The 22,075-nt window shown below is 40.3% G+C and overlaps 1 protein-coding gene across 6 annotated transcripts in view; it reads right to left on the bottom strand.

Annotated features, from left to right (window-relative positions):
* Positions 1 to 20,415, bottom strand: part of LOC126234549 (uncharacterized) — a 40,245-nt gene extending 19,830 nt beyond the window's left edge. The window contains exons 1-2 of one of the 6 annotated variants that reach the window (XM_049943246.1): positions 20,140 to 20,415; positions 13,586 to 13,811 (exon numbers count right to left, since the gene is read on the bottom strand). In XM_049943246.1, coding sequence (XP_049799203.1) covers positions 13,586 to 13,785 — 200 coding nt within the window. In that variant the 5' untranslated portion in view covers positions 13,786 to 13,811; positions 20,140 to 20,415. The other 5 variants (XM_049943249.1, XM_049943251.1, XM_049943247.1 and 2 more) reach the window with 5 other exon arrangements.
* Between the last annotated feature and the right edge of the window lie 1,660 nt (positions 20,416 to 22,075).

Genomic DNA, 22,075 nt, shown 5'->3' with positions numbered 1-22,075 from the left:
ATGGACCAAAATTTTTGGAATCCACACAGAGAGCGGCTACTGAGTTGCCTGGTCTCTAACAACCATACCACATGACAGTTAACCATCCGTTCCAGGGTCTTTCTGACACAGCTCGTCAAGGTGATACTCCGATAACTTCTGGGACATGTGCGGTCCTTTCCTGATTTGCGGAGAGGGATGAGAATTGCCTCCCTCCACGAGTTGGGGAAGATGCCTGTCTGCCATATTAGATTAAAACATTCGAGGAGGATTTCCTTTGACACCACTGGCAGATGTCTGAGCATGCAGTACCAGATGAGGTCGTGACCAGGTGCTGTGTCAGAAGTCTCATTCAGCGCCGATTCGAGCTCCCACATGGAGAAAGGGGAGTTTTAGGTCTCAGAACTGTTTGACTCTCGATAGTCACACGGTAGTGACGAAACAATGGATCCTGGCTCGCAGTGGCAGTAGTAGGTGCAAAATACTGGGCCAGCGTCTGAGCAATGTTTCTAGGTGTTGTTTGAAGGCACCCCTGGTTCAGCACTGCAGCTATCAGTAAACGGCTGTGCTTACTGGAAATCCTCCAGATGGCTTCCCATACTTTAGAGCAACAAGTGGAACAACTGATGGAGTTCAGAACTCGTGCCATGACTGCTTTTTTAATGACACGGTGAGCCTTGGCTCTCAATTCAATACATTGTGAGATTGTCCGCTGTCGGGCGACATTTAAATCGTCTAAGAGCCATACGCCTGTCCCGGATAGCCAAACGGCACCCTTCTGTCCACCAAGGGACAGGTCACATCTGAAGACAGCCGAAAGACTCTTGTATAGTTAGATCAGCAGCGTGATGGATAACATACAGTGTGTTAACTGTAAGACTGCAGAGTTGTGAGGGGAGTGCAGGGAGAGGAGGAAGCAAGCATTGGCTGGCAAAGGGAGAGGAGCCGATAGAAGGGGGGGGGGGAGGAGGGGGAGGCACGCCTACCAGATGCAGTGATGGCACTACAAATTGCGCATCATGCTTACACAAAAGCAGACGAAAGGCTTAGAAGTAAAACTCGCTTTAAATGTTGTTCGTAAACGAAACTGAAATCGTCATGTACATTATATATATATAACCTAACCTCGCCCGAAAACAGTAATGGACAATGATTCAACAGTTATGTCACTGTTGTATGCGTAGTGCAATTGATTAGCTAAAGGCTTGTCCAGCAGCAGACCCGCGTTCGATTCCCATTATTCACAACTGTTTTTTCATTTTCTTTCATTCCCCGCAATGTTCAACTAACAATTATAAAATTTAAATATACTTAAACAGGTCATATTGTACAATGTAACTGTCAATCTCTATATATAAAAATGAATGTATGTATGTCTGCCCTCTGTGCGTTCCGAAACCATTCATCCAATTGCGAAGAAATTTTGGTGATTCCTTCAAAGTGATCGCGAATAAAATATCTGAAATGGAAACTCACCTTTTCTTGCCAGGCCTTTGTGGTGATACGCCAGGATGATTCTTGGAAAACTGTTTGAATCTTCCAATGCTACGCATGTTTTGTCCTGTGTATGTAGCAGCTCTCACTGAAGATTTGTAAATGGGGTGAAGCAATTTTTTCTGCTCCCTTTCCCTTTCGTAGCATTCAATCACACGCAATATAATTTTGCGAGCATCGCTACATAATACTGGTTTCCTTCTAACCGCAGGCCTACTGGTAGGGGTTGTTGGCGACTCCTGTGATGGGCCAGCAACTGCCTCTTCACTCATTTTGATTATGTTTAGCACAACTGCACAATATAAACACGCAGAACAGTACAGTGCAAAACAATAACGAAGCAGACGACAATGGCTACCTTGTACAACACAGTCAGCTACGTAATGTTGGCAGCAGTCGAAACTGCGTGCCTACCGAAGCCTCCCGACGATTACCGACTTCTGACGATTCAGGACTAGGGAGAGGTCTGCCATCTAAAAGTTTACACACTGTACATGATGTGACCATCCATTCCTGGACACTGACACAGTGTTCAAACACAGCCAACTGGCTGAACAGCGTCCAGTTAGCCTTGCCAGTCATCCATGTTGGTGGCTTCTGTTCCAGCAACACACCATCGAGAAGCTGAAGGCAGATCAGGAAGTAGTCGCTGGAATGATGGTCATCAATGACCTAGTGTACAGAGTAGGCGAGAGCTGGAGAGCAGAAAGATAGGTCGATGGTTGAGAATGACCCAGCAGCAGCACAGAAATGGGTCGGAGCACCAGCATTTACGAGGTACAGCACTGAAAATGTCAGAAGGCTCTTCAAAACTCAATCCCGAGAGCAAGTAGACGGTGAGCCCCACAGGACACGGTGGGCACTGAAGTCACCCAGGAGGAGAAATGGTCGGGGGAGTTGTGCAATAAGATCTGTGAGAACCTCAGAGTCTTAATGCATCCAGTGGAGGTAAACAGAGAGAACAAACTGTAAGCCACTGACAGGCAGAAATTTCAACTGCAACTGCCTGCAGGTCGATATCCAGGGGAAGAGCAGAGAAGTGGTGCTCATTATTGACAAACACAGCAACCCCTCCTTTGGCTCTTTCTCCAGTCAGGTCATCCTTGCAATATAGGGTATATCCCCACAGTGCAGGGGCATCAGATGCTTCGAAATGTGTTTCCTGCAAACACAAGCACAGAGGGCGTTGCTGCACTAGGAGTTTCAGTTCCTCCATGTGCGCCCTTAATAAAAAAAAAAAATGGTTCAAATGGCTCTGAGCACTATGGGACTTAACTTCTGAGGTCATCAGTCCCCTAGAACTTAGAACTATTTCAACCTAACTACTCTAAGGACATCACACACATCCATGCCCGATGCAGGATTCGAACCTGCAACCGTTGCAGTCGCGGGGTTCCAGACTGTAGCACCTAGAACCTTTCGGCCACTCCAGCCGGCGCGCCCTGAATCCATTCATGTTCCACTGTATAATGGGAGCCATATATCAGGGGGGTAGAACTTTCATCCTGACTGTTTGACAGGGGTGGGGAACCCACAATGGGTAGAGGCTCAGTTTTGGAGCAAGATGGTTGCCCCAATCTAACATCAAGATCCATAGCCTCTAAAGAAAAATCGACAGAGACATCAGAGAGGTCAATGTTTATATCATCAGGCTGTTTTCTGCCCAATTCCACCAGTGGTTGACATTTTGCCTTGCATTTTTCCCTGGGTAGACTTTGCAGCCACAATTGTGGTTGCGAGTGTGACAACATTGGTTTTCTCTGAAGTTCTCACGGGATGGACAGGCATACAAATGACTGCAGCAGCACAAGTACATGGACACATGCAGGTATTAGTGCCGACACTAGTAGCCTCCGTTTGTGTAGCAGCGTCAGCTTTCCATGTGGGCTGTTTAACAACTGAAGTGAAGGAGGTAGCAAAACACAGGGGCAGCATGGCTTTTAGAGCTTTTTTTGCCCCCGTATACGGGGTGCACTTAATTGTTTTAGGCTCCTGTGTCTTCCATTCTTCCAGATACACGCTGCAGTTCCGACTCCAGATAGGGTGAGGTCCAGAGCAATTCACACACTTCAATGGAGACAAACAATGCACACATTTACGGGCAGCCTGACCACACTTGCCACAAGTAGCTTCTCCGCGACACCCAAGAGTAGTATGCCCAAAGTGCTGGCATTTGAAACACTGCATTGGGTTAGGTACATAAGGCCACACACTTAAACGAAGGAAACCTGCCTTAGTATGCTCAGGGAGTTTCGTGCTATTAAACGTCAGGATAAAGGAGTCAACTTAACAAGAACCCCATCCACCCTCTTCATGATATTTTGCACATCAACTATTCCTGTTGTAGCCCACTCACCTTTCACTTCCCCTTTAAGAATGTCCACCAGATCCCTGCACGTCACAACAAGGTGGTGTGTAGCTCAGTTACATGGTATATTCCGGAGGGAGTGTGGATTCTGGAGATTCTTAGCTTGTTGGGAACTATCCGTTTCCACCAACAGCATCCCATTATGCAATCACTTAACAGATTTCAAACTGCCAGCAATGCCCTTGAGCCCTTTTTGAATATACAATGGGGAAACTTTCCCAAAGCTGCCCTCTTTCCTTTTAATGATTAAAAACACACTATCTGTTCTGTTAGTAGTCATGATACTCCCAGATTTCGCTCCTGAGTCAGGAGGGATGGCTACAGGAGCCCACTTGTTGGATTGGGTGTTGGAACCTCCCAGCGACCCACCCTTTCCGCTGCGAGGCAGCAAAGAAGATTTTGGAGGATCCATCTCAGTCCCACAAGCAGCTACGGAACTAGAAGTCACCTAGACAGAGCCCCGCATGCCTAGGTAAGCCTTTTACAACTGAGGTGGGGCAGGTTCCCCAAACGTTGCCTGCTAATGACTGTTCCACCTCAACAGCCATGCATCTCACCAGCACGCAGCACACCTTGAGATAGACTTTTTTTTATAGACTTTTATTCCATCCTCGCGATCCGGGCGGTGAAGCCAAGGTCCCCATTTCCCGAGACAACATTCCACCGCTGCGCTGTATGTTGGTGGCTGAAGCATGCCCAGAGCTTACAGTGACAGGGGACTGGCCGCGCTTAAGAGTCCCCCAGCTTCAGAAACCCCGGTGTCGCCAAGCCTGTACCCAGCAAATGAATGTTGAGACCCTGGAGGTGGTAGCAGAAGTGATTCCACAGAACTACCTTTCATAATCCTTGTCATTCATTTGTTGTAGAATCACAGAACATATTCTGAGCTCAAATGAAATGAGGTATTTCACACAGAATAACTTCCTCCATGCCAACCAGATCTGTAAAACCCAACTCACTTTTTTCAGATAACATACAGAAAGTCATGAATCGAGGCAGCCAGGTAGATGCAGTACTGTTTAATTTCTGGAAAGCACTTAATTCACAAGAGGGACATGCAATATATCACACTCTGACATAGTGTAAACTTTGCCTGGTAAAAGAAGGACAAAAATAAAGGGACACTTACTTTGTCTTAAGTGCCAATACTCAATAGTTTCCCAGAAAATGACATTTTTTATGGTACTTCATCAGCAAATCCATCATTAAACTAAATAAGTCTGTGGTATAGTGGCTAATAGCACAGTTCCAAATTTTTTTGTTCTGTGTTTAAATCCAATCTTAAGCTGTTTTGGTTGCCACTGAAGTATGTGACTTCAATGACAGCAGTATTTTTTGCGACATCAAGAAATGCAATAGAATTAATGAGAAAAGAAATAAGCATTTCATTAAAAACAGATTTTATCATCACAAATCTTAACTTTATATGAAAAACATATAAATTCTAGTATTTCACTTTTTGCTATTTCTACTTCAAGAGAACCAGTACATTCCTATATGCCATGAAGACATTCAAAGTATAGAAAGTCAGAGCACCACAAGCAATGTGGGGTGGCACTTATGCCACAGTCACATATTTTAGTGTGACTATCATTAGGGAATACAACCTCATAAACATTGCTAAATACCTCATGATCTGATGATAATTTCACAGCAAACCAAGCACATCAAAGCATTTTCTTGACAGCTGCAGCCTGCAATTGATTGCAAAAATGGCTCTGAGCACTATGGGACTCAACTGCTGAGGTCATTAGTCCCCTAGAACTTAGAACTAGTTAAACCTAACTAACCTAAGGACATCACAAACATCCAGGCCCGAGGCAGGATTCGAACCTGCGACCGTAGGGGTCTTGCGGTTCCAGACTGCAGCGCCTTTAACCGCACGGCCACTTCAGCCGGCAATTGATTGCAGATCCAGGCCTGTGTTTTATTAATTGCATCACTCATACTCGCAATTTCCATTTGCTGCGTGATGAAAATAGTGTACTTCTGTAATGGGCAAATTCATTTCTTCATATGTCAGCAAAAGTACACATCATACAACTGAAACAGCACACACCTTGATGGAATTACTTTTAACACATCAACATTCTGATTTCATCAAAAACCAAGCCATTGGGTAAGGGATAGCTTCACCCATCAAATGAGACAATAATGCACAGAAATGGTTCAATTTTTACATAAGATCACAAAATTACATACAAGGGCTGATAGTAGGTTAGCTTTCCAGATTTTGTGGCTGTTGTGTACTCATTAGGGTGCTGACACAAAATTCAAGCTTTCGCAACAAACTGTTGCCTCATCAGGAAAGAGGGGAAGGAGAGGGAAAGACGAAAGGATGTGGGTTTTAAGGGAGAGGATAAGGAGTCATTCCAATCCTGGAAGCGGAAAGACTTACCTTAGGGGGAAAAAAAGGAAAAAAGGACAGGTATACACTCACGCACACGCACACACACACACACACACATATCCATCCGCACATACACAGACACAAGCAGACATTTGTAAAGGCAAAGAGTTTGGGCAGAGATGTCAGTCGGGCGGAAGTAAAGAGGCAAAGGTGTTGTTGAAAGACAGGTGAGGTATGAGCGGCGGCAAATTGAAATTAGCGGAGATTGAGGCCTGGCGGATAACGAGAAGAGAGGATAGACTGAAGGGCAAGTTCCCATCTCCGGAGTTCTGACAGGTTGGTGTTAGTGGGAAGTATCCAGATAACCCGGACAGTGTAACACTGTGCCAAGATGTGCTGGCCATGCACCAAGGCATGTTTAGCCACAGGGTGATCCTCATTACCAACAAACACTGTCTGCCTGTGTCCATTCATGCGAATGGACAGTTTGTTGCTGGTCATTCCCACATAGAAAGCTTCACAGTGTAGGCAGGTCAGTTGGTAAATCATGTGGGTGCTTTCATACGTGGCTCTGCCTTTGATCGTGTACACCTTCCGTGTTACAGGACTGGAGTAGGTGGTGGTGGGAGGGTGCATGGGACAGGTTTTACATTGGGGGCGGTTACAAGGGTAGGAGCCAGAGGGTAGGGAAGGTGGTTTGGGGATTTCATAGGGATTAACTAAGAGGTTACGCAGGTTAGGTGGACGGCGGAAAGACACTCTTGGTGGAGTGGGGAGGATTTCATGAAGGATGGATCTCATTTCAGGGCAGGAGAGCCACACATACACAAGCAGTGTCAGTGTATGTGCGGTTGGATATGGGTGTGTGTGCGCGCGCGCGAGTGTATACCTGTCCTTTTTTCCCCCCTAAGGTAAGTCTTTCTGCTCCCGGGATTGGAATGACTCCTTACCCTCTCCCTTAAAACCCACATCCTTTCGTCTTTCCCTCTCCTTCCCTCTTTCCTGATGAAGCAACCGTTGGTTGCAAAAGCTTGAATTTTGTGTGTATGTTTGTGTCTGTTTGTGTGTCTATCGATCTGCCAGCGCTTTCGTTTGGTAAGTCATATCATCTTTGTTTTTCGATATATTTTTCCCACGTGGAATGTTTCCCTCTTAAAGCCTCATAAACATGGTGTGATTCATTCAAGAGCAAACACTGAAGTTGTCACTGTCATGTCACCAACTACATCAGCACCAATGAGAAATTATGTTTGGTGAATTATTGGAAACAGTAAGATTCTTTAAACTTCAAACCTCCACTATAATTCGTGAGTGTAGCCCTGATTTCATTATGACTATGGATCAAACATATTCTGTCACAGCTCTAGTAAGAGAAGTTATCATTTTGATGTGAAAAAGTTTCATAAATAGCTGTCAGCCAATTGAAACAAAGAAATCTTTTGTCAGAATTGGACAAAGGTTTGTGACCTTATGCAAAATTTGGACTGTGTCTGCATGCAACTGAGTCATAGGGAGTGCAATGTTATCCCTCCTTCTACAATGGTCTGGTTGTTTATGAATTTTGAATATCGACACTTTCATTAAAAGTAATTTCGTCAAAACATATGCCATGTTGTCAACCCTACAATGTATATTTTGACTGACAGGTGAAGAATTACATTTGTCCATTACATTCTCATGAGACAGCAAACAGAAATCACAAGTAGATGTAATGAAATTAATAAAACATACACATGGATCTGTAATCAATTGCAGGCACCAGCTTTCAAATAAATGCTTTGATATGCTTGATTGGCATGAAATTATCGCCAGATCGCAAAGTATTTAGAACACTAAAGAAATTACTTTCCTAATGATATTCACATTAATGAATGTAACTATGGTATATATGTATTTGCATGAAGCTGGTGGTGCTTTGATTTTTTTGTCATGGAAAGTTTTTATGATAGATATCACCCTGGGTAATACAATGGTTCTCTCTAAGCATACAAATACAAATAAAAGCAAAGACTGATATACAAAAATTTATATGCCTCAGTAAAACAATGGGATTGCATCACAGAGACTAAAATGGCTATGGAAAAGGACTTTGTTACAATAATCTGGCGGTCAGCGCTCACATAATTATCCTTAGGATATAGAGCTTTGGTCTTCTTAAGAGTAATTTTTACTAGAAGAGAGCCATTCTTGTGATGTAAAAATTGACGCCATTGCGAGTTTTTGATTCACATTGTAAAATATATGTGTATATGGAAGGAAATCAGTTAATAGAACAATAAAATATTGTTCATTTCAAGAAGTTACGTGTTATTCTACACCCAGAGTATACTTCTATTGTGATTTAATAATAAATACCAGCTTGAGAACAGTTCCGATGGGAGCGTTCAGTACTAGTGAAATAGTTCGATGTTTTCTTCGGAAAAGAAGTCACTTCATGGATCATTCAAATCCACAATAGTACCTGGACATTTCTCAGAACTGAAAGCAATCCGATTGCTATGCAACAGAGCCCCGAAGAATATTTCTCCGTGTTTTGGTTACCACTTTCAGCTCAACACGGTATCTGCAGCATCTGGAGCAGATTTCTACAACAGCGGAAGCATGTAATCGCTATCAGTTTCACACATCGCCCTGTGTACGCTGTATGTATTTACCCACAACAGTGAACATACAGTTACTCACACACATAGAAACACAATACAAGGTGGTGTGGGAAACATTTCAGTATAAAGGTCCTGTAGAGCTAAATAGTAATTAGCCTAGTAGTAGTAGTAGTAGTAGTAGTAGTAGTAGTAAACAAAATTTATTATTATTATTTTTTTCAAGGGAGCCTTTACACCAGGAACAAGGGAGGTTGAAAGTAGATGTGTGTATCTTCAGATAAAAAAAGGGAAATGAAAATATAGCAGTTCACATTCATTTTTACAGCGGTGTCGAAAAGGGACAGGACAGGAACTTCAATAGCTGCCCATACGAAGCATAGAAGAGATATCAACTGCTGGTAGGAAATCAGGAAACTGGTGAGAGGATAATGACAGCAAAAATCTCAAAATATGGCCATGAAGTTATTGTGGGGTCTTATGAACTTACAAACGATGGTAACAGCAAAGTCAAAGATGAGTTTTATGAAAAATTGGCAAGTGTGCTAGAGTGCACACATGCCTGGAAAGAAATTATTTTAATGCGAAATTTTAATGGAAAAGTAGGGGTAGCCACTGATAGTGAAGTAGTGGGAAGATATGGTGATGACACAGTAAATGGCAATAGGAAAAGGTTAGTGAGTATGTGTGACATATTGTCCTTGCAAATTTTAAATTGTTTCTTTCCTCATAAGCAGATCCAAAAGTGTACCAGGGAGAGCCCTTCCAGAAACATCAGATCAATAGCAAAGTGTACTATTCAAAATAAACATTCCAACATAGGAACAAATACTGTTAGGGCCTACAGGGGTGTGGAGTGTGACTCAGACCACTTCCTGTTAGCTGCAAAGATGACAGTAACATCTGTGGGCCAAAGACAAATTAAAGAGGCAAATATTCCAACAAGGATAGTGGATACTGTGAAATACAATTCAGCAAGCTTGAAACAAGATTTGGTACAATCTCTTTGTAAATTATGGTTGTCAAACCAATTGAGGCACCTATTCTAAGTATGTATACCAAGGAATTACAAAATGCATATATGAAGCAGCATCTGTAGCACAGGGGCATCAAGGAGAAAAAAAGGAAGCAGCCCCCACAATGGTGGACTCAATGCAATGATGAAAAAGCAAACCTAAAAAAGATGTTAAATAGTAACTGGATGAGAACACAGGACAAACATGATAGAGCCTTATATGTCAGAATGAATAGAGAAGTAGAAAAGGACATCTGCATTAGGAAATATGAAGTGTGAGGACAAATGCGAGGAAGCTGATCAATGTGTTGAGGGGGCAAAATTGGTGGTAGCATGGAAAATGGTTGCAGGGCTCAGGAAAGAAGTAAAATAAAGAGCAAACCTGTCATTTATCAGTCTGATAATGTGGGAGAAGCATTTTAAAGGCTTGCTAACAGAAGAAAGGAAGGAGTACAAGGAAATAAAGTGAGAGATACAGGAAAACCAGGACAGTGAGGATGTATAGAAGATAACTACAAAAGAGGTACAGAATGTGGCTACACGAATGAAATATGGGAAAATCTGCAGGTCCTGGAAAAGTACCATTAGAATTAATGACAAATGATCCAAGCATTCTGTATGAATATCTAAGCAAGTTATTCAATAAATGTACGTGGTATGGGGAGGAAATTCCAGCAGAGTGGAATTTACTGTATCTAAGACCCGCAGATAAAGAAGCAAGGAAGTGTGTAGCAGTTATCATGGCATAAGTGTCAAGTTCAATTAGCACTTTTAAAATCAAGATTGTAGTAGTCTGTAAATGAAGTGGAAGAACAAAGTGGCTTTAGAAGAAGCAGGTCATGTGTAAATAATATCTTGACCCTATGACGTTTCATGGAGGAGCAACTGGAACGAAATCTAAATGATCATTTAGTCTTCACAGCTCTTGAGAAAGCGTATGACACAGTTTCGCTAAAGCTATTGTTCAACGTGCTGCCAGCAGAGGAAATGCCAAAAATATATTTAAGAGGTATCAAACATCTCCAAGACAGCAAAATGTGTCAAAGTGTAGAAAGAAATTTCTAGAGAGGCTTTGAGAATAAAGGACTGCAGTAAGGATGCTATCTTCCTTCCACACTCTTAAAATGAATGTGCAGAAGACACTGGATCCATGGTGCAGAACGGGCATGGGCATGGGAACTGGATTGGGGATCCAGTGTATGTACATGCTTTTTATGCTGATGATCACATCGTTGCAGCAAATGATGAAGAGGATATATCTCGCACGCTTAGGAAGTTGATGGAAGAGTAAAAAATGTGGGTTTGAAAATTAATTTTGAGAAGACAGAATATCAATGTTTGTGGAGGACAGGAAAGTAACTTTGACACTGATGGACATCTTAGTGTGTAAAGAGTTTAAGTACCTGGATAGTACCTGACCACGTGATGCAAGTGCAACAAAGAGATTCAACAACGGATCTTGGAGGGAAGGTCAGCCATCCACAAATTAAATCCTGTACTTTGGTCCCCAAAAATAAATTTAAGGGTTAAAATGCATTTGTATAAATCCATTGTGGAACCAATAAAAAGCTATGGGAGTGAGTGCTGGGAATAAAAAGAGACTGGAGCTTTAGAAATGGACCACTTGAGAACAGCATGTAGAATTTTGTAACTTGACCACATAAAAAATGAGGAAATAAGAGAAAGGAGGCAGACTAATTACAGTATTGTGGACAGAACAGAAGAAAGACAGCTAAGATGGTTTGAGTGTGTCAGAAGGATGGTCAAGACAGATGGCCCAAGTGAGTATTTTCATGCAGATATCATGGAATGAGAAGAAGAGGAAGACCACATAAAGTGGTATCCAAAAAGCAGCAGAGACAAGAGGAATATAAGAGGTTAAGGAAGAATGGCAAGACTGAGGCATTTGGTGGCGGAAATGTGAGATGCAGCGACAGCTGTAGGACCCCGCACAAAGAAGACCGTAAAGTTTAATTTTAATAACATGTGAAATGATTATTTCTTTTCAAATAATTCCACTGTATTTCTCAATGTCCCAAAAAGATTTATGAGACTGGTGTCACAAACTTCCACAACAACAAAAAGAAAAAAAAAATAATGACATAATATTGGAATTGAATAAGAAACACAAAAATTCAAAACCCTACTCTTAGCTACTATGCTACCAACTCGCTTGGCATAACAGAATGCATGTGAACTGATGCATTAGCACTAAAACTTTGAATGTCATTTTCTCAAAAACTATTGCATGTTGGCACTTAAGACAAAATGTGTGTCCATTTTCTTCCTTCTTTCACAAAGAAGTTTACACCGTGTTGGAGTGACCATTTCCACATCTTACTTGTAAGTGCACATCTGAGCTTACTATCTAAAGTACAACTGTAAGGAGTACCAAGCAAAATTTGTGACTTGATTGTGGATTCTTTTGGGAGTGAGTACACAGCAAGTTACCTTGGATGGTGAGTCATTGACAGATGTAGAAGTAACTTTTGATGTGTCCCAGATAAATGTGTTGGAACCCTTGCTGTTCATGTTTTATATTAACAACCTTGCAAACAACATTTACAGATGAAGCAGTTATCTATCATGAAGTACTGTCTGAAAGAAGCTACGCAAATATTCAGTCAGACATTGATAAGATTTGATAGTAGTGCAAGTATTAGTAGCTTGCTTTATACATGGGGTAACACTTCTTAGGGAAATGCAATGGAACAATCACCTCTAGTCCCAGTCATAGATAAAGAGCAAGTGTCAAACTGTAGTTTATTGACAAAATACTAGGAAAATGCAAGAAGACTACTACAATGTGTGGGAGCCATACCAAACAGAAGGAACATGTGATATTGAATATGTACAAAGAATTGCAGCATGAATGGTCCCAGGTTTGTTCTACCTATGGCAGAGTGTCATGAAGATGCTGAAAGAAATGAACTGGCAGGCATTTGACACAAACTATCCTGTGAAAACCTACTTAGGAAGTGTCTAGAACTAACTTCAAATGATAACTCTAGCTATGTAGTACAATCACCTACCTATCACTCCCTTAGTGATCACAAAGACAAGATTACACTAATTACAGGAGGCACAGTTGTATTTAAGCAAAAGTTCTTCCCACGATCCACACATGAATGGAATACAAGAATGTCCCAATAACTCACACAATGGGACTTGCCCTCTACTAAGCACTTAACAATGGTTTGCAGGGTGTAGACGTAGATGCAGACAAACTCACTACTTCCAATAGTTATGACTTACTTGTTTCTTCCAATTATGAGTTTATTTTAAAATAGAGGGTCCAAGAGCCGGAAAGCTGAATTATAAGAAACAATCAGAGCAGTTCGATCATTTCAAGGCAGTTGTTTACTCTGTTTCCATCGGATGGTGATTTTGTTTCATTAAAATATTTACCTGAGGTTTAAGTTTTAAATTTCCCTGTACCAATTTTTGTTATATGTGAAGCCAAGTTTTATTCTACTTGCTTTCATGACCACACATGAGACTTTGAGCTGACATCACTTAATATGCCAAACTGAACAATTATACGGGTTACATATAAACTCTTCCTTTGTTAGCATTATCTGTCAACATTCTATGCCATACCACATCATTGTGTAATAACCTCTAATACACGAAAATCCTTGTACTTACATAATAGACTAGTCAATCAATAAATGGAAGGAGAACTTTTGCCACAATTACTTCTACTGTTAACACGAATTAATGTCATCATGAGATCAACTAATAAGAAAAAAGAACCTCTCAACAAAACTAGTACTCACCCATTAGAAAAGTTATCAGACTTTGCAACAACATCAGTACACATTTCCCAAAATGCCAGCTCATCTAAAGCAGAGTCTAATGAACAATCTTCAAAAAACTGCCGCAAACGTTCCCGTGTATCTTCTGTTGCCAATGGATTGCGGATTAGTGTTCTGGGTGATACATTGCCCTTGCAGCCAACACCTCTGCATGATGCCATGGAATATATTCGTCAAACACCTTCATCTATAACATTTTACACATTCAATCAAAGGAGAACAAGAAATAACGTTCCATGTAACTGAGGACAGAGAGAGAGAGAGAGAGAGAGAGAGAGAGAGAGAGAGAGGGAGCATAACAAACAAATGAGAATTTTATAAACTGTGATGCCCACACAAGAGCAGGAAAATGCCAAGTTATCAAACATTATTTTTTGGCTCATTCATAAAAAGAAAAATCTAAAACCACTGACTGTGAAAAGATTATGAATTGTTAGTATCCATAAGGAGCTATTTGCTGGAGAAAGGTCTGCTTTAGGCTTTTCTATGCACTAGAGGTAGTGATGTAAAATGCACCGACACTTATAAGTTGGGGCAAGGGCCCAAGATAAATATCTGGGCAAATAGATTTGTGCATTTTAAAGATTAATTGATAAGTGGCACATAGTAAAAAAAATTTAACCAATGTTTTGTACTGGAAAAGGTGTTTTGAAACATTGCTTCTGTAGTAGTTGGTAAAAAGCGGCTTCAAGTTATTAGTGGAAATAAATTATACTATACATGTAACAGTAAGTTTTTAATGAGGTCAATTCTTGGAGTAGTACATAGTAAAAAGAAAGAAAACAAAACTCAAATTTAAAAGTAATTCTTGAACTAAAGATAATTTATATTGAGTAGGTAACCTGTAAGTAGTATTTTTACTTAAAATATACTACCACAAAAAATTAGAGTAAAAAAAAAAAGTTGATTCATAATGATTTTAATTAGGGATGAGTCATGTGCCAATTCCAATTCCCTCAACCCAAGAACTGTCGATTCTCTAGGGATCTATTAGGCCTAGTATCAAAATAGAATGATTCCAGCATACTGAGCATTGATTCTTTATTATTAAATCTTTTATATGCAGGTGTCCTCATTTTATCTTCACAGTAGTACAGTCATACGAAAGTAGATACAGAAAGGAGGAAAATGGAAAACTATAGTCTCAAATGTCACTACATCTAACTGTAAAGCTTCCTTTTTCACTGAAAACAGTTTCACTTTTAAGTGTACATTTACTATCAAGAAACACACGCCAGCTGTTGAATACATTCAGTAATAATTTTGCTATCAATATCCATTCTTCAGTAATATTCAGCAATTTGACACACATTATAAAGTGTGTTACATTGCAAAGTGATGTCGTAAGTATATTTAAACAGTGTGTGTGTGTGTGTGTGTGTGTGTGTGTGTGTGTGTGTGTGTGTGTGTGTGTGTGCGCGCACGCGCGCTTTAGTTTGTATGTTATGCATTTTAGGAGTATAAACTTTAAAAAGTCCTTTTTTTATAAATTCCCAGATTTTGGGCATTTAAAGCTGCTTTGAGCAAATTCCCAGGCAAATGCCCATTTATACATGTCCTGGTCACTGGGCATTTGCCTGACATATCACTAACTAGAAGTGGTTTTTATCCAGCATTGGATGTCAAATGGCTGAATATATTGTAGAACACATGTGTACCCTTTGTTGTTCAAATGGTTCAAATGGCTCTGAGCACTATGCAACTTAACTGCTGTGGTCATGAGTCCCCTAGAACTTAGAACTACTTAAACCTAACTAACCTAAGGACATCATACACATCCATGCCTGAGGCAGGATTCAAACCTGCGACCGTAGCGGTCGCGCGGTTCCAAACTGTAGCGCCTAGAACCACTCGGCCACTTCAGCTGGACTTTGTTGTTCAGTGAAAACAATGTTCACCACTCTGTCAAGTGCCCAAAACCATTATGTATCAGTCACAAGAGGTGCAAGTGCCTCAGTAATCTCTGAATTTTAGCCAAAGGATCAGAGGTTTTTTTTTTTCAGTTTTGAGAGGGTTTTCAGATAATGATTGAATTGATCAATGTGAGGCTTATTAGCAGATGGTACATTACCATAAATACTTCCTGTTTCAATGTTTTCTTATATGTGTATGTGGCAGTTAAGAATAATCATACACAATTAATTGCAAGGAAGTCCTCTGCACACACTCAAAAAAGTCTTCATTAGTGAGCATAGTAGAAATTTAATAGTCAAAGGTACTAAAAGCCACATCTCTCCAAAATATTGTGGATATAGCTTACGAGTACTACTATACAGAACGTTTAAATTGCTGTAGCGTAAGGATCAATGGTGACTGTATAGAAACAATGAATTTTGTTCAAAGTGCACTATCTCAGCATCTGCACTTTTTAACTCTGAATCAATTTAAGGTTTAGGGTTTTGCAACAGTAGTGATTTGTGTATAGTCCGGCCAAATTTTTATACCAATCAGTATAGTGTGTATCAACACTGTACAAGCAATTACGGACTGACTGGTGTGTTTAGATTGGTGATATGCGATTTTAGCAACAGGCCTATGTAATGCTGAGGAAAGTAGATTATGAAATGAGACACTAAAACAGGGGAAGGAGCAGCAAACCACAATGACTTCTCTTCCCTCTCAACTGAGCTATATACCAGCCATGAACTGTAATTTATCTGCAGTTTTTAGAACATTAGTAATTTATATGGAACAATTTTCATATAATTAATACACTTTGAGACATTAAGTATTTTAAAATTTGTTGCTTATAAAACTCAATAAAATTCAGTTGGAATGCTCAGTTAAAATGCAAAATTCCCGGAGACTTTTAAATTCCCTGACTTTTCCATGTAAAATTTAATTCCCTGAGAATTCCAGGTTTTTCAGAAGAATCATCACCCTGCAAAATGTTCACATCTATTGTACATTTAAGTGCTTGGCAGTCTTTTCTTAGGGGATTTGGAATGTAGCCTTGTACGGAAGGCAGACATTGATAATTGTTATTTGATATGAGGAAACAATAAATGCTTTTAAAATTTAGTGTCATAGTCAATCTGTAAATTTGATAAGGGGGAGAAGAGTGAATGAGAAAATGTGTGTGTGTGTGTGTGTGTGTGTGTGTGTGTGTGTGTGTGTGTGTGTGTGTGTGTGTGTAGGTGGGGGGATTAGAATATACAGGAGACCTAGGTATGAACCCTAAGGTTCATGTAGATGCAGGTTGAAATAGTTGTTCCGAGATGAAGAGCTACATCAAACCAGTCTTTGGTCTAACAACAACGTGTATCATAGTTATTGGACATTTCAATACACTTGTCCTGGTGTATTAAATAAAACAATGGAAAAAGTAACTCTTACATGTTATAACATATTCCTTTACAAAATGACAAACTCTGTGTGTGTGTGTGTGGGGGGGGGGGGGGGGGGCAAGGAGATACGATGATGACATGGTGTGGAGAAGGATATGTACCATGTAATGTTAATAAACAAAGCTTTTACATACCCACGCAAAATATACCCCACAAACAATTTCAAATTGTAGGCTATACGATACATTTGTACCTACTTTACCAAATTAAATATACCGGAACTGAATGATCATGTGGAAAACTAAAGTGCTAGTACAGCACCTACTATATCGGCGTGACTGAGTGTGAAATTATTTAATGCCAATTATTTTACGTTTTTATTGCAAAATTAATATACTGGTATTCCATTCTCGTTTTACATGTACTGATTTCAGCAGCTATTTGTGTACGTTGTACTCTCCCAACTATTGTTAACACCAAACGTGGTAGTTCCAACACCAAACTTACTAAGGATAATAGTTTCTTAAGCCCAACTGCTACAACGTCGCTCTCGATTGAAATACCGACACGGTACATAATGCATTCTAATGTTCGTCAACGATATTCACAGCACTATCTTATTCAGATAACTTGCATTAAAGAGTCAACTGATTGGCTGCGAGTAAACCAATTTGTTCATAACACGCTGATTTTTGTTGTGTAAATTAGCAAATATAATTATCTACCAGTCTGATGAGTGGTAACATCAACAGTAGATAAATATTTATTACGAGATTAGTTTTTAATTGACACAAATGATTGTTAGCGTCAAATCGTAATTCACTTTCCCACTGCTGTCACTCAGCCCTCAAACGTAACAATCGATAACACCACAAAATATTAAAGTCTGGCGTCTACCGCGAATCAATGCGTTTCGTTCTAAATTTTAATGTAACTTCTGATTAAAGTCGTGCTTGTTAGCGTCAGTAGCGTTACTTCAGGACGTCTTGCGAGTTATGTATAATTAAAATACCGTGTTAACTGAAGTCCATGTTGTCGCAGCATACGCGTAGACAGCGATTGTTGCATTAAACTGTCAGTACATCAGACATCGCACTGAGAAACGTAAAAAATCGCATGCACTGACCTGCCACCACACGTTAAAAAATCAACGCAGGCCAAGGCCGTCGTAATTCACCAAGCTGGTGTATCGTGAGAATCTGCGAGCGTGAGAGAAGCCGAACACAGTGAGCCTGGTCCTTGCCGGCAAGCGTGTGCAGGTCGTTATCACAGAGTTAGCACTACGCCGATGGGCAAAGTTCGGAAAGTGACGGAAGCCAAGAGACTACGCATTGTGCACTAAAACTATTACAAACCTCACAGCCTAACAAGAGGTCCTTGTAATTACGTACCTCTTGAGGGCAGCACCAGCGAGTCGTGTTTGTGCGTGCAGCAGCTTGTGAATAACTGCGTGCCAACAGTTTGATCGATATGCAGTGGCAGCTCTCGGGGTGCCTGGACGACGCCTGTTCTGAGCGCGATTTTCGAAATGTCGGTGGCAAACATTTAAAATTTCCAAGTTGTATCAGAATTACAGTCGTCAGTCGCACGTGTTATTACGTAAATTTTTATACAAATTGTATTTTGTGATTAGCACCAGAGTTTTTCGCGCAACTGAGTTTCATTTGCAAAATATGTTGAAGCCAGAATAGCATCTGTTCCTAAACCTGCCCGAAAATACAGTAGCGTGCAGAAGACATGTTTCGATGACTTTCAACAAAAGGAAAAAAATACCACTTTGTTATTTATTCAAGTTATCAATTTAAGATATTTATTTTCACAGCTAATTATGATCCATTGGGTGTTCTAAGGGCAACAGATTGTACAAATTGCAACATTCTAGATAAGTATGATAATCCGAACCTTCACGAGAAAAACCGATTAAAACATTAAAAAGTGACATAGGCCTGCCGGTAACAAACTCACTGAAATTTTGGTTTGAAGTATTGTTTTAAACCTTTATGATACCACCGCTTTAGCTGCATCGACCCTGCTAGGAACACAACTGATATGGGATGTCACAAGAAATTGCACCGAACGAACTAAAGACTTCTAAAAAATGAACGGTGGAAACAATCACAGCAAACATCGTTAAATGAGCATTTTATATTTAAATACACTATTAACCCGTGGTTAAATATAGAAGAATGAAAAGTCAGACATGTTTGTAGAGTGCTCGCAAAGCTTAACGAAATTAATTAATCCAACAGTAATACTCAGTTACTATTCTGTAATGAAACACAGTAATGGGTGATGTAGGCCGACTGCAGGGATAGCAAGCAAGGTAAAGCAAAATGTATTTTTCATCAGCCGGCTGGGGTGGCCAAGCGATTCTAGGCGCTACGGTCTGGAACCGCGCGACCGCTACGGTCGAATCCTGCCTCAGGCATGGATGTGTTTGATGTCCTGAGGTTAGTTAGGTTTAAGTAGTTGTAAGTTCTAGGGGACTGATGACCTCAGAAGTTAAGTCCCATAGTGCTCAGAGCCATTTGAACCATTTTTTTTATTTTTCATCCATCAATATAAATTATTATAAAAAAGCTAAAAGTAATTAAACTGCTTAAATTGTTAAACTAATGTATTATTTGCTGCCAATAATATTAAATGTCTGCAGCATTAACTGGTATACGAAGTAACTGATAGTGTGAAATTGCTCTACGCTAAAAAATAATTTTATATAGCAAGGACTGAAACTGTAGTGACTCTGTTAGTAAGACAAAAACAGTAAGGGCTCATTTACATTCGGAGACCAAGCAGCGTTTTATTCTATAGCTGAAAAATTCTGCGATTGTGCTTCTCTGGCCAGATAATTCAATGATACATCACTGAATATCATTATTTTATTGTTAGATATACACACGGTACACAGAACCTCTATAAAAAACTGGATTACATATTTATTTTGTCGATTTACTGCGAGAGCAGAATTAATTACGCTTGAAAGTCTTCAAACATTTTTCTGTAGGGTGCAATAGCATGAAAAAACTTTTAGCTGGCAATCACTGCTACTTCTCTTAAACGTGTGATGCAGCCATCTGATTACATGACTGCTCGAAAGCCATACAGCAATAAAGACTAAATTGATTTAAATGTTTCCTCCACTTGTTGACACCGACTATCGTGCAATATAGCCAGTAACCACGATCACCCCATTTCATTTATTGGAAAATATTTTTAATGTTTGTTTACCTGTCTCTTGGTTGAAGTAAAGCAGCTGACAACTAAAATTGTGTTCTTCGTAAACAGTACAAGTTATGAATGGTTCTATTGCTAGTGGCAAATGATACTGAAAGCACTAAAGTAGGGACATGCGTTTATCTATCGTTAGCACAACTGACTGATTGAAGAGCACACTGGAGAGGAAAACAATAACGGAAGAAGTGGAGAATCACGGGAGGAGCACGCCGTGTAGCCACACAAACAGCACGAACGACACCTCACACGCGAGGCTCGGAGCGTACTACTTCCTGAGCGTCTCTGCATCTGCTTCTCAACAGTGTGGCAGCCCTCGGCTATTTCCGTCGCGCTATTTCGGATACTGTCGGCGGCGCCCTCGCGCTTACGTCTGCCTGGCGTTCTTAGCAGATGCTGGAAGAGGGGAAATCCTGTTCCGTTGTAATGGTAAATGCCAACGCACCTTGTTGCTGTCTTGCCGCTACGAAACACTGTAACGCTCTCAACTTCAAAGTAGGCTTGTAGATACTATCAGTGTTTGCAAACCATTATATAAATGTGATACCGGTATATTTAGATTTGTCCACGAACTAAACTCCACCTAACTCTGAACTCTTGAAAAGGAATGGTCAGCATAGAACGTCCCAACGACGTTTCGGCAGGGCTGAGGAAGAAAATAGACCTGGCTTTTTCAGAGGAACGACCTGCATCATTTACATCAGTGAAAAAACAAGACATCGTAATCTCCATTGCTGGACTGGAATTTGTAACCCGTTCGCTCCGAATGCGAATCCATTACCTTAAACCAATGAGCGATCCCACTCAGTTTCGCCACTTGAGGCGACACCCATTGTGTGTACATAAAATGTTTTTGTAATGCATGCCTTGTGAACAACTGATCGGTCATAAAACCAATTTTCCGCACCTCACTTAAAACAGACTTAGAGTTGCACCATCAGTGTCTGCCGGCCACAGTTTCAAGGAACATCAGGGATCGTCTCAGTGAAGAGAAGGTACGGTCATAAAGCTGTGTGATTTGGGGCACAATACTTACACACTTGGTGGTTTTACTTGAGGTATGAGGACAGAAAACTACTCCCACATCCAAACACTCTTGGGTATTTTTTTTTTTTTTGCAGGCTTAAGGAGTATTTAGCCACTAGAAGAAAATGTTTCTTGCAAAAAAAGTTCCAAGTACAGTTAAAACGATATGCAGCGCGAAAGGTACAATTATTTCAATTGAACTGACTTAGTCTTAACTCCAAAGCACCTCTTTAGCCGAGGTAGCTATAGGAATGAAATAACAAGCTTTCGGTTATATCGTTATTATTTTTCAACACTAGTTAACCAGATAGTTAAAACCGCTGAAAATAACTGGTTGCTGAAACAACCGATTTTCGGTTTTTCATTCCCATTATATCCTGTAATGAACGTAGAAATCGAACAAAAGTTGAAAAATTTCGCCTCTGTCAGTTTCAAGATGCAGAGAACCGAAGTATTAAATGAAATAGGCAAATAAAAGAATACAGTCCGGTCTCCATTCGCTGCTTTTCTCGAAAAGTGATAACTTGTTGTCTACTACAAATAGTCACCAGTATTCTCCTATTGATTCAAATTTTTTGAAACTCTATTCAAAAATCATGTTGTATCGTGGGTCATACCACTATTCCGACATTGCAAACAGTGTTAAAGGGTGAAAACTGAGTTTGGAGAGCTCTAGTTTTCGTGTCAATTTGTCCGTTTGAAAGGACTAAAAGAGATAAAGGTATGTTGGCGTAGAGACAGGTAGCTGATCAGCTGCTTTCTATTTTTATCGTAAACTATGAATGAACTGTTAAGTTTTACGTTTTCTCCTTATATTATGTCGCAAACGTGTTGTGGCTCCTCCCGTTTCTAATCTTTTAAAGCAAATGGAGCATTGTACTTCAATGATACCACACTTCCGTATAAT

This window comes from Schistocerca nitens, chromosome 2, assembly GCF_023898315.1.
Source record: "Schistocerca nitens isolate TAMUIC-IGC-003100 chromosome 2, iqSchNite1.1, whole genome shotgun sequence".
NCBI lineage: Eukaryota > Metazoa > Arthropoda > Insecta > Orthoptera > Acrididae > Schistocerca > Schistocerca nitens.
The sequence above is the reverse complement of the archived record's forward strand: the minus strand, read 5'-3'. Positions and strand labels throughout refer to the sequence as shown.